Source organism: Sphaerodactylus townsendi, linkage group LG13 (assembly GCF_021028975.2).
Source record: "Sphaerodactylus townsendi isolate TG3544 linkage group LG13, MPM_Stown_v2.3, whole genome shotgun sequence".
Lineage (NCBI taxonomy): Eukaryota > Metazoa > Chordata > Lepidosauria > Squamata > Sphaerodactylidae > Sphaerodactylus > Sphaerodactylus townsendi.
The window spans coordinates 53,612,484-53,626,262 of record NC_059437.1 but is presented as its reverse complement, the minus strand read 5'-3'; the positions used below and the strand labels follow the sequence as shown (position 1 = coordinate 53,626,262).

At 47.9% G+C, this 13,779-nt stretch overlaps 1 protein-coding gene across 1 annotated transcript; it reads left to right on the top strand.

Annotated features, from left to right (window-relative positions):
* Window positions 1-3,033: 3,033 nt before the first annotated feature.
* OGFOD2 (2-oxoglutarate and iron dependent oxygenase domain containing 2) lies at window positions 3,034-11,831 on the top strand. The gene is given in 8 exon segments (XM_048514091.1): window positions 3,034-3,946; window positions 6,225-6,281; window positions 7,114-7,224; window positions 7,446-7,545; window positions 8,512-8,564; window positions 8,567-8,638; window positions 10,019-10,276; window positions 11,486-11,831. Coding segments are annotated over 8 exon segments (1,071 nt in total). The 5' UTR covers window positions 3,034-3,802; the 3' UTR covers window positions 11,762-11,831.
* Window positions 11,832-13,779: the final 1,948 nt, after the last annotated feature.

Sequence of the window (13,779 nt, the reverse complement as noted above, 5' to 3'; positions counted from 1 at the left end):
GCATACGTGCCCCATACAGAGAGGGAGGTCAACACACATAGAGGGGTGTAAAAATAACATGCTGCTCTCCATCCTATCTACTTGCGGGTTCCTGAACACAAGCCCACACACCCCACGCAGGCCTCCGCCCCCTTCAGGAACATACACAAACTTATAAGAACAGCTGTACTGGATCAGACCAGTGGTGCATCTAGTCCAGCATCCTGTCTCACACAGTGGCCAACCAGTTTCTTTGAAAAGCCAACAACAGCATTTAGAGGTGGAGACCTTCCTTTGACGTTGTCACCTGACCCTGGGATTTAGAAGTTAGCTGCCTTTATTTCCCTTTAGTGACCACAACTAGTAGCTACTAATGGACCTCTCTGCCATGGATCTTTCCAGTCTTCTTTTAAAGTTGGCCATGCCTGCGGCATTCACTACATCCTCTGGCGGTGAATTCCAGAAAGGTTAAAAAAACAACCACCCCAAACCACTGGTGGGACCACGAGTGCTTTCAAGGGCACGCTTGCCCATTAGCAGGACATACCATAGACATCCAGACCCAGCACTTCCCACGGGGATTCCACTTTGACTGGCCGGACTTTCTTCGACATACTCTTGCTATGCTCTGCATTTTGGCAGGTGTCACACATCTTGATCTAAGAGAGGAAGGGAAAGGAGTTTGTCAGCTGCTTTGAGACTCCTTGCACCTGAGAAAAGTGGGGTAGAAGAACAAATTCTTTATCAGGAGAGCCAGCGTGGTGTGGTGGTTAAGAGCAGGTGCGCTCTAATCTGGAGAACTGGGTTTGATCCCCCACTCTGCCACTTGAGCTGTGGAGGCTTATCTGGTGCACCAGATTAGCTTGTGCACCACAGCACATGCCAGCTGGGTGACTGTGGGCTAGTCTCAGCTCTGCGAAGCTCTCTCAGCCCCACCCACCTCACAGAGTGTTTGTTGTGGGGGGAGGAGAAGGAGACTGTAAGCCCCGTTGAGTCTCCTTACAGGTGAGAAAGGGGGGATATAAATCCAAACTCCTCTTCTTTTTCTAGCGCCACTTCCCGTAGCAGCCCTCTTGTGATGGTGCCTACACTCCCATGTCAAAATTCAAAAGTGCCCACAGAGGATGGGGACCCCTGATTTATCCTTTCATTGAAATATTCCCTTGTAGCTCAAAGCAACTTACAGTTTTAATATTTCTTTTTTTTTTCAATACAAAGTACAGTTTTACAAAAGCAAAGCCTTTACGCCTGGTTTTGTGCCAGTGCTCACAAGTTTTTTTCAAAATCCTCAAAGTGCCCACAGGATCAACCAAACTGGGAAGTTCTGGGCCTCTTGCCGGGAGACTTCCCGGCTGTAGAGGAAACTGGGGAGGTGGGGAAGGGGGGGGGTTGCCTGATATTACCCAGTCCACCACATCTTTGACAATGCCCAGCCAGTAGTATCGGCTCTGAATCCGGTGGACCGTCTTCTTCTGCCCGAGGTGGTTCCCCATCTCTGTGAAATGGCTTTCGAGAAAGACTTGCCGCCGCCTCTCGGGGTCGACCAGGACTTCGCGCTTCTCTTCCTTCTTTGGCCCGACATAGTAGAGGCAGCCCCCTGCAGGAAGAGCATAAGGAGTTATAGTGGTTAGAACGCAGGGCTCCAGTGCAGTGCAGCAGATAAGGGTGCTGGGTGTGGCCCAGAGAGAGCCCGGTTCAAATCCCATCTCAGTTTGGGCGAGTCACCTCTCTTGCAGCCTAGCCTGGTTTCCAGGAATTTTGGAAAGATACAGCGGAGGGAAATTGGGCATGCTCCATCTTGGTAGAAGGGAGGGATGCCGATGGCACAATCTAGAGCACAGGTGTCAAACTCGCGGCCCTCCAGATGTTATGGACTACAGCTCCCATCATCCCCTGCCAGCACCATGTCCATAACATCTGGAGGGCCGCGAGTTTGACACCTGTGCTCTAGAGCTATTTAAGATGACAGGTTTGGTTCTCATGCTGGACCCAAGAGAAATCACTTATGGGCACCTGCCCGCCAAAGCACATGTTTTCCCAAAGGGTGACCAGTCTCATGGGAAACCTGCCTTACCTGGGCCTAACTCAGCTTCCTGGTAACATCCATGCTAACTTCTCTAGGCTAGTACTGTGCTCCTTTTTGCATTGAGGAAACAGGAGCTGAAAACCATGCTTTATAAAAGAAGGGTTTGGATTTACACCCCACTTTTCTCAACTGTAAGGAGTCTCAAAGTGGCTTACATGTGCCTTTTCCCTGAAGTAGGTGGGGCTGAGAGAGTTTGGAGAGAACTGGGACCAATTTAAGATCACCCAACAGGCTTCATGTGGAGGAGTAGGGAAACAAATCCAGTTTACCCGATCAGAGTCTGCTGCTCATGTGGAAGAGTGGGGAATTCGATTAAATTTTCCAGATTATTTTCTCACTCTTAACCCCTACACCATGCTGTCTCTCTCAACGTCTAAGTTCTGGGAGACTCATTTCATGTGGTGAGGATCAAGTGGAGACAGGAGGGTGCTTTGGGTCTCCATGTATAAGTAACACCCTCTGTTCCAGGGTGCTTTGGGTCTCCATTAGGGAAAAAGGCACAGTATGCATGCAGCAGAGAAATAAACAGCAGGGGTCCCGGGGTTACTGTGGGGAGAGAGGGAGGTAGTTGTGAACACCCTGCGTTGCACAGGAGGCTGCATTAGATGACTCTTGAGGTCCCCTGTTTCCATAAGCACGTGCAGAGTGCCGTTCCCAGCCCCGGCAAAGAGGAGAGCTTCCAAACCAGAGGTGGGGATTCCCAGATAGGCAAGGCGCACCCCAGAAACACTCTGCAGCCCCCGAGCGTCGGCCAAGAGAGCTGTCAGATGGCCCCACCTTGGGGGCGCCTTCAGGGACCCAGGAGTGGGTGGGGGGAGCACGGCTGCCTCCCTGCCTGCCCACCCACCTTCCACGACGAATTTCTGGGCGTAGCGCTTGAGGTTCTTCCTCTTGATGGAGCAGAAGCCGGGCGGGAAGCAGCCCTCCGAGAGCAGCCGGAAGATGTCCCCGAACTTGCCGTCGGGGCTGCCGGACTCCGCCGCCGCCACCTCCTCCTCCTCCTCCTCGGCCACCTGCAAGGCCGACTCCATCCCGGTCCGCGGGCCGGCCGGCCAGCCAGCCAGCCCCCGCGCGCCCCCTCCTTCCCTGGGAGGCCGGCCTTGTTGCAGCGCCGAGCCCGCCGCCCAGCCTCCTCGGCTCCTCCCTCCGGCTGCAGCGGGAGGCTGCCCGGGCTGGCCCCGGAGACGACGGGGCTGCACGCCGCTCCAGGGCGGGGGCGGAAGGTGTGCTGGCCAGCAGCACGTGTGAACCTGCGGCGCCCCCGGGAGAGACGGTTCAACCAGGCAGCCAGGATGTGATGCCACGTGCAATTGGAGTGGAGAGCTTGGGACTGGGGTTTGGGGGTGCCAACCTCCAGGTGGGGCCTGGGGATCCCCCGGAATTACAGCTTCTCTCCAGACAGCCAAGATGAAGAAGAGGAGGAGGAGGAAGAGGAGGATTTCCAGTGTGTTTTGCTGGAGTCAGAATTGCACGTGGTCCAAAGGAATTCTTTATTATGTTAGAAATACTAATCTGAGGGTTGCTTCTTAGACGAAGGAGACGCCAAAGAGGCTGAAAAACCTTTGGGCTCCTGCTGGCAGAAAGAAACCAAGACAGCTTTCTCCGCCCTTCGCGTCATCTTGTAATTTGCCGACGTCCCCTTATTCGGATCGCTTGTTTCCCGCCGGGGCGATTTCCTCGACGGACCCGTTCTCTTGGGCGCTGGGGTCCCGTCCCTTTTAGGGGCCGGGTGGAAACATGGAGCCTGAAAGGATGGGGCCGGGCCGGGGTCGCTTCCTGGCTTGCGCCTGCTTCCTCACCGACAACCTGTTCGTGGCTCGCTACGGCCTCCACCTGCGATACTGGGGGGATCCCGAGCAGCTGCGCAGGGAGTATGGACCGGTAAACGGGGAGCGCAGGCAGGGGAGCGGGAAGGCCCGTTCTCGTCCCCTCTTCGAACCCGGATCAATTCGGAGCGCGCAGTTCTCCCCCTCCTCTGTATGGTCCTCACAACAGCCCTGCGAAGTGGGACGGGGGGAGGTGGCCGGCCCCAAAGTCGCCCAGATAACTTATAATGGTGGAGTAAGGGGAGGGTTGAACCCAGGAATGCCCTTCCCCACTACACCACTTCGTGGTTTTTCTAAAGTCGTCATTCGCCAACACAGGACTTCATAGGGAGCGTCCATTGTGGAATTGTTGGGTTCAAATGCAACAGTAGATTTGATGTCACAGATCGGGATTTAATCTTTTCTCACTTAGTGAAGGTCTTTATGTATCTAGGAAGCTGGTCTGGATTGAGGGTAGCTGTGTTGGTCTGCAGGAGGGCAACTAGACTCAAGTCCGGTAGCCGCTAAGAGATGAACAAAGATTTTGGGGTATATTGGTATGCAGAAGTCATATAAAGGACTATACTTTGGTTATATGCAAGAAAGTTTTCTTCTTGCCCCCCATTACTTCTTTCTGTAATGGGGAGTTGGTAACCATAATGTAGCTGAGCAAAGAAAAGATGCAGGCCTGAAAGTCTATTCCTCTTCTGTTACTAGGGCAAGCTTCTGATAGTTTAAGCAGAGTGCCCTTTTGTCCAGAGTTATACAAAATGTGCTAGATTCAAACCTGTTTTGAAGGTCTTAGATGCTCTTGAACGGTTGCCCTTCTTCTGGAGACAGAAGAAAGAAACATGAAAATGCTTTAGGCTCTTTTCCTAGGAAGAAGGGACAACAAAAAGCGGCAATAGAGATGGGAAAGAAACAGGGTCCTCCAGGTTCATCTTATACAAAGGATCAGATGCTCCCATCTCTCTCCAATAAGGGTCTTAGAATACTTTCAAATGTTTTAGGGAAAGGGAAAATCTCCAATCCTTCTTTATGACTGATTGATGATGATGAACTTTTGGGGTGTATTCTTTTACTGCTATTCTTGATGTAATCCCTATAAAAGTAAGAACATCAGCTTGTCATCTTGTGTGGTTCCTGATGCTGTTTCTGTTCGTTGTTGGCCATGGAATAAAAATATTAAATTTTATTCCTTCGTTGGCTTAAGCTTTTTGGCTTAAATATTTTGAACCCGTTACCCTGCTGTAACAATATGAGCTTTCAAGAGTCAAATCTCCTTTCATTAGATACCAGGGGCCATTCCCCACTTCAAAAATGGAAGGTCATCTAAACCGCATCCGTTTCACTCCGCTGCTTTTGAGCACGGAAACTTGCTCCCCACAGCAGTTTGGTCTTACCTAAATAACGTGGGGTCAGAATTGCAGCATTCCCCATGACCCCGCGCATTTGGCAGAAATCGGGAGGGCGAGTCTCTGCTGGGATTGGCTCGCTCCGTGCAGTGCGTGAAAATTTGCGGAACTTCCTGGTTGTTGGTTGTTTGTTTATACAGAACTTCCTGGTTGTTTGTTCGTACTGAATTGCTGAGAAGATATGCAGACGTGCAGACGAATTTTACAATTTTGAATTTACAGTTTACAATTTACTATTCTTCATCCGCGTGCGCTGAACTCGACGTGCACACCTCCATTTTTTGAATGAAAATGGTAGTAAGGAAAAGTCTGCCCATGCAACGCGCATGAACTGCCTTGCTGCGGCCTGATTGGACGGAAGTGTGCACGTCACCAGGAATGGCACGAACTCACGGGCCACGCTGCCACAAAGTTCCCATTACCACCCCTGATAGCCAAGTGCTATGGTTTTTAAAAAAGGAGCTCTTTGACCAGGACCTAAAATGATGCGCTCTGAGGGGGTGGGAGAGCGGCAGAATCGGGGTGGCTGCATTGTCGCTGCTGGTGCAATGGGGAGTGCTGCAGAACCCCGGGTCAAATGGTGAGTGGGGAAAGGCCCCTGGAATCTGACAAAGCTCATTCCCCCAAACTCTGAAAAGCTCATATCCCTAAAATCTTGTTGGTCTCCAAGTGGCTACTGGACTCAGACCTAAACGTTCCTTAAGTTGGCCTGCCATGATTGTTTATTTATTAAATATAGCCCGCACAAGTCAGCTTGCATGCACCCAAGAATTATAGTCACCTTTGTTTTCCCCTGGAGACACAACCAGGATACGGGGTGGGAGGAGAAGGGGATCTTGATTGGAGAATAATGGGGAGTGTACATTTTAAGCTAAGTGTAGGTTTGCGATCCGTGTGTGTGCACTGAATACAAGCCTAAAGTGTCTCCTTCTACTGCAGGCCTTAAGAGAGCATGGCTGCAAAACTGAGGAAGCGTTTGAAGCTGTAATACAAGAGGTATAGTCCAGCTGAAAAAATGGTTTAAGAAGAAAAATGGTTTGTGGACTGAGAACCATGTTCTGAAGGATTTTGTGAGCTTTCCCGAAAGTGCACTGATGGCTGCTCCAGTGATTTTGCTAGGTATCGCATCTAGTTGCTTCTTCTGATCGCTTCAGGCCTGCATCTGTGGCTGGTATCTTCAGATGATCTTGTTGGTCTCCAGGTATATCTGAAGATGCCAGCCACAGATGCAGGTGAAACGTCAAGAGAAAATACTACTGGAGCACGGCCATACTACCCGGAAAGCCCACAACATCCTAGTGATTCCAGCCATGAAAGCCTTCGACAACCTATTCTTACTTGCTCATAATACTGGTATTCAGGGTCACAGAACTGAACACAAGAAAGTATATTTTGCCATGGAATTTAGTTATCTTGCAGAACTCATTGCCACTGTCTTATATGGCTTCCAAAGAAAGTTAAACAAATAATAATAATCAGGGCTCGGTCTATTACTAGCTCAGTGGAGCCTCCATATTCAGAGGCAGTATGCCACAATACCAGTTGCTAGGGGCAACAGCAGGGGCAAGCTGTCACCCTGATACCCTGCTTGGGAATTCCTCAGAAATATCTAGCTGTACAACACAAAGAGTGAGTCACATGTAACTACCTTGCATAGGATTTGGCAGTAAGCTACCATGTTATATACAGTTACTTATATATCCCACTGTACTCTGTAGGACTTAATTCTGAATCAAAGTGCACAGAATCCGCTGCATCTGAAGTCATAATAGATAGAAATGGGGCTGAATGTCTCCCTTTCATGTTCGTACTGATGAATATTCCCCAGGTTGAAAAAGAAGTGCAGAGAAGAAAGGAATTAGATCGCCACTCCAGAGAACGGAGAGCAATCATTTCCCAGAACTACAGACCAAAACACCCAGAACTCTATAATTTACAGGTAAAGCATTCACTATACTGAGCTGATGATAATATACCTTAAAGGCTTCTTAAACAGAGACTGCAATCCTACAAATATTTTCCTGGGACTAAGCCTAATGGAATGAAAAGGGACTTACTGTTGTGTGGACGGTAGACTTGCTTAGCATTGCTGTCGGAAGCAACTATTTTTAATGAGGTTAGCAAGTTCCGTTCTGTTTCTCCCTATCCTTCCAATACTAGGATTCCTTTTTGGCTCCGCAATTTGTAGAAACTGTGAAGTACTGCACGTCCAGTGGTGCGGATCTCCAAGGTCTGCTGAGCCATGTGGAATCTATCTCAGGTAAGCGGAACAGCATCACATCTCCCCGGCACAGGGCTCTCCCTTGTAAAAGGATGTCTGCTTGGACTGGGAGTTTGCATAGCAATACTATGGCCCCTTCCGCACACGCAAAATAATGCATTTTCAAACCACTTTCACAAGTGCCCCCCCTCCCTTCTTTTCATTTTATAGGTAGGGTCCATTCCATCTGTAGGACCCACTCTTTTTCTCTCCCCCTCGGGAGGGTCTAAGAGGGACTTTGCGGGCATTGCTGTATTATGTATTAATTTGCTGCATTTTAAATGTTATTTAGTGATTAATTTATATTGATTTTATGTTTATTTCTATTTGAATTTTATGTTGTTCACCGCCCAGAGCCCTTCAGGGGTTGGGCGGTATATAAGTTCGAAAAATAAATAAAATAAATAAATAAAAACTGTTTGAAAGTGGATTTTGCTATTCCACACAGCTTCAAAGAGCACTGAAAGCAGTTTGAAAGTGCATTATTCTGTATGTGCGGAATGAGAGCCTATGTTTGAAAAATGTCCTCCAAGTCTTTACCTTCTTCCCTGTAAAACTGAATAGTTGTTTGACATACACTTTCCATGGCTTCTTTGGTCCTCGTCTGAAAAGCTGTTTCAATGCTATATTTTAGCATAAGCAAGGGGGTTTCTCACAACAAAAACAAGACCATTCTTATTTATGTCTTTGTTTTATAGGCTGCCCTGCCCCAGTTGGGCTCAGGGAGGCGTACTTGTTATTTGGATTTGGGCTGTCTGGTAAAACTATGGTTTAAACAGCCCATAAAGCGATTCTACTAGCTATGTCTATCCTACAGTAGTCATTTGTGGCACGGAATAAAGATTGAAGTCACCATCTGTTTCCAGTTTACAAAAATAGTCCCTTGGAGATTATTTTTTGCTTACCAGGAGAGACCAAGCAATTATCAATGTCAGCATCTTTTTATTATTGTGGACCCCACATCAGATAAAAGAATCTACCGCCTCCCTGTATTCACTGAGGAATTCTGCCAAGCGTTCATATAGAGGAGCTGGAGAACTTTGAACAGTCCGAGATGCCGAAGGGGAGGCCCAACAGCATGAATAACTATGGGGTGAGCAAAGATGGAGACAACTTCCCAATGGGACTGGAGGGTGGAGCCGTAATTCAGCACACCTGCTCTTCAAGCAGAAGCCCCCAGGTGCAGCCCCCAGCATCCAAAGGAACAGGTGGCAGGAAGGAATTTTGGTTGAGACCCTGGGGAGCTGTAGCCAGTCAGAGCAGCCAGCACTGAGCTATAGTCTGTCTCAGAAAAAGATGTTAGTAGGGTTGTATATTCCTCCATCACCGAACTCAACATGCCAGACCTTTGTTGTAGAATGCTCTGCCTGGGTTCTAGTGCAGGGGTCTGCAACTTGCAGCTCTCCAGATGTTAATGGACTACAATTCCCATCAGCCCCTGCCAGCATGGCCAACTGGTCGTGCTGGCGGGGGATGATGGGATATGTAGTCCATTAACATCTGGAGAGCCGCAGGTTGCAGACCCCTGGTGCCTACCTACCCCTGCTCTCTCTCTCCCCCACCCCCAATCCATTTGAAAGTAAAAATACAGGGCACTATAAATATCACAGTACCATTTCAATAATGTACAAAATAATGGTTTTGATAAAGGCCACGTGTAAAAATGAATGACAGCTCTCATATTAATTGGAGATGACATTCTAATGCGGAAGCATACATTTTCTCTACCTCTGCACCTCAACTGACTATACTAACATCTTTTTCTGAGACAGCATAGATGCATCGGAGCTCTGAGCTGGTATAAAACTGCCTCATTTAAATATTTTATCCTACAACCCTACTGCACACTTATTGGGGGAAAATAAAAAATCAGACTTATTCTTTGGCATAAAGGGAGGGCCAAAGATTTTTACATGGATTTCTAGATGGCAGGGGGCTGATGCTCTCTAAGCCTGCAGGAGGACTTCCAGCACCTTAGGATGGATTGTTGATTCATACCATCAGTTCTCGCCAGCATGGTCAATTGACCATGCTGGCAGGGGCTGATGGGAATTGTAGTCCACAACATCTGGAGTGCCAAAGGTTCGCCACCACTGGCCCTAAGCCCAGCAATGTGGAAGGGAAAACTGTACAGGGTATGAGGGTGCCCTATATGTGCAGGTTCCCTCTTGGCTATAATGGTTGCCTTGGATTTAGTGTAGGGCAGTGATACTGAGCAAGCCCCGGTGCTAACCTTGCTTCAGCTCTGAGCTGTCTCAAGTGGCCTCAAGAAACCGCTCTTTCTTTGCCTCCCTACAATATGGGGATACTGACCTCCCCCACAGATTGGCTGCCAGAATTAGAATCTGTATGTAAAGTGTTTGAATGCTCTAAAGTACTCTGATATTTATAAGCTCTCTTGGGTTCAACCTTTTATGCACGGGGGCTGGTTTCGTTCCCCTTCTGCCTTGCACAGTTGCCTCCTTTGTTGCAGGTTCTCTTAAACGAGCTGGGGATGGACGAGGCTTTCATCACGCCACTCCGAGAAAAGTACCTGCAGCCCATTTCGGCACTCCTGTACCCGGACTGTGGGGGAGGCTGCTTGGACAGCCACAAAGCTTTTGTCGTGAAGTACGCCTTGCGTGAAGACCTGGACCTCAGCTCCCACTACGACAATGCAGAAGTGACCCTGAACGTCTCCCTGGGAAAAGAATTCACTGAGGGCAACCTCTATTTTGCTGAGTTCAGACAGGTGTCTATGCTTTAAAATACAGTCTGAAGGACTGACTGTGGTTATCCCTACTTCAGCGTGGAAGTAATACACACTGAGACCATATAAAGTGATTTCTGCTAGCTCCCGTGGTTTTTAAAAATGCATTATTATTATTATTATTATTATTAATTAATTAATTAATTAATTAATTAATTAATTATAGTATATCGCCCTATTTTCGAAGGGCTCAGGGCGGTGTACAGATAAAACATCAGCAAAAAAATACATATAATTAAAACAGTTATAATTAAAACAGCATTAGACAAGGGGTTCCCAGCATGGTGCCCATGGGCACCCGGGCATCTACTAATACCTTTCCTGGCACCCATGAAGTAGTCTTTTAAAGTGGGTGGAGCTTTTGTTCAGCAAAGCTTCTGACTGTTTGTGCACCAGCAATCAGAGAAAACACCAAACCCGGGAGTGGCAGGTACAAATGAAAACAAATGCAATTTACTCCCTGCTGCATACAAGACAACCAATAAATGTTTATGAAATTTATAATAAAGCGTCACAATGCAATAAAAACAATAATCATCTATTATATATAAGCTTCAGTAGAACTCTGAACACAGGAAGAAAAGCACATCTCAATTCAACTGCTCTTGATATTCTACTTTCATTTTAAACAACCATTTATTGTATTGTCGAAGGCTTTCACTGTCGAATCATTAGGTCGTTGCATAGCTTGAGTTAAGGACAGAATTTAGTAGTGATTTTCCTGATAGCTATTTGCATCTGTGACTGGCATCTGATATCAGATCCTCTGAAGATGCCAGCCACAGATGCAGGCGAAACGTCAGGAGAGAATGCTGCTAGAACACGGCCATACAGCCCGGAAACCACACAGCACCCCAACCATTTATTGGTTATCTTAGTGTAAGCAGCAGGGAGTGAATAGTATTTGTTTTCATGTGCACCAGTAATCCTCATAAGCTATAAGATTGTTTATCACCATCTTGATTCAGTTAACAGCTGAAATTGTTGGAATGTTTTAATTGTTTAGTATTGTCACATGAAGCGCTGTGAGCCGCCCTGAGCCTGAAAAGGGAGGGGCAGTGTATGACATCTAATTAAATAAACAAGCACTCTCTCAGAGGGTCTTTCCCACAAGGGTGGTCTCATCCGGAAGAGCTTCAGGTTGCAGACAGTAACCGCCTTACTGAGCAATTTCCTTTCATTCTTCCTAAGGATCACAAGCCTGTGCCGCGCTACACAGAAGTTGAGCACGTGCCCCGCCATGGATTGTTTCACCGGGGAGGACAGTTGCACGGAGCTCTCCCCATTGGCTCTGGGGAACGCTGGAACTTGATCATCTGGATGCGATCGTCTGCCATCCGAAATCAGCTCTGCCCAATGTGCAACAGGCAACCTGATCTGGTGCCAGCAGATGGGTTTGGAGACGGGTTCACAGGGAACCCTAGAGACGGCCAGCCTGAAACTGTGGACTTCTGCTCCTTAACTTAGGGAGAGGCGACATGAGGGTGACTCTTGGGGTTCGATCTCAATAAAGTATTGAGCCAGCCACAAACAGCAACAGTAGCCCAACTCTGTCTCTTTGGGGGAACTGGGGGGCTTCCAGTGCATCACTGAAATGACACAAGGGCGTCCATTTATAATGTGTATATTGGCACGTGCACACAGTGAGATTCAGCATCATGCTGCACTTAAGGGCTTGGCCCAGAGCAATATGCACCCAGAGCCCTGCTAGGACCACGGAACAATCTGGAAGACTTTGAACTTTTCGCCTAACCTGTCTCACAGGCTTTTTACCTGGGAGAAAATAACATGAAATGATTCCATCTATGGACACCACCTTGAGCTTCTCAGAGAAAGCATGGAGCTATCAATGCACGACTGAACGAAACTCACTGCAGCAAAAGCAAAGTCAGCATAAAGAGAAAGAGAACGGAAATCATCCAAAGGTAATGTCGAAGGCTTTCACGGCGAAGTTGTGGATTAGAGCTTCAGATGGTTGAAATAAGAATTGCCTCATGTCTGCTTGGCCAGATTTGTATTGAATCTCAGAGGATTGATAGAGTTAGCAGTGGGAGCATATATACCTGTGAGTAAAGGTCAATAAAGGCCCATTCAGATGCCTTCACCCATTGACCTTTACTCACAGGTATATATATCTAATTTGTTTGTTTTCCTACCATATCAGATCCTCTGAAGATGCCAGCCACAGATGCAGGCTTAAACGCCAGGAGAGAATGTTGCTAGAACACCTGCCATACAGCCAGGAAACCACACAGCACCCTGCGATTCCGCCGGAAAGCTTCAACAATAAGCATAGAATGAGAGCTTGTTTAGAGGAATTGAGGGGAGAGGATTGGTTGGTGGTCACTGGTGCTCCTTGATGATTGGTTGGTGGTCACTGGTGCTCCTTTGAGAATGGAAGTGTTGCAGACTCCAGCATCCTTTATACCAGATGATCCTGATCATTTCTTACCATCTATCAGGAACTGGGAGTAACAAATGGCAGATGAGCAGTGGATTTTTCCTCAAGATTCCCCTTTACGTCAATTTCCCTTTGAATCAGCTTAGGACACTGTAAGCATTCTTCAGGTTAATGTATTGTTGAAGGCTTCTCACGGCTGAATCATTATGCGCTGTGGAGTTTCTCGGTTGCTGTTGTAGCCTCTGTTATATTTTCCTGATGCCGTATTCGTGGCTGGCATCTCCATCAGATCCTCTGAAGATGCCAGCCACAGATGCAGGCGAAACGTCAGGAGAGAATGCTGCTAGAACACGGCCATACAGCCCGGAAACCACACAGCATCCAAAGGTGATGCAGAGACAGGGTTCTGCAGCAGCTATCTTGCTGGTTGGCCTAAAAGTCAGCCGAAGTTTTATGGGGGTGAGAATGGACATAGATGCCCCCCCACTGCGCAGAAACTGTGAGGTACGCTTGAAAAAGGAGCAGGGCCAGAAGTCCATTCCGGCCCTGCTTATTCTCCAAATGCCCCCAGGTGGCAAATGAGGTGGTGGCAGAAGGTGCGGTCAAGTCACAGCTGACTGAAGGCAACCCTGGAGGGTTTTCAAGGCAAGAGATGTTTGGAGGTGGTTTGCCATTGCCTGCCTCAGCGTGGGCTGAGAGAGCTCTGAGAGAACCGTGACTGTCATATGTGGCTTCCAAAGAACATCAAACAAAAGAATAAATCAAGGATCAGTCTATCACTACCTCAGCGGAGCCTCCATATTCAATATGTCACAATACCAGTTGCTAGGGGCAACAGCAGGGGAAAGCTGTCACCCTCATACCCTGCTTGGGGATTCTCCAGAAATATCTAGCAGTACAATACAAAGTAGACCACACATGAAAAATTACAGTTGATCTCAGCTAGAGAGCATTCATATCAGCTACTATTGGACTTTTTAACTGCAGGTGCTGGCGACGGAACCTGGGACCTGTTGGGAAGAGCAGACACAAGGCAAATGGATGCAGTATTGTTACAATGCAGACACAAGGCAAATGGATGCAG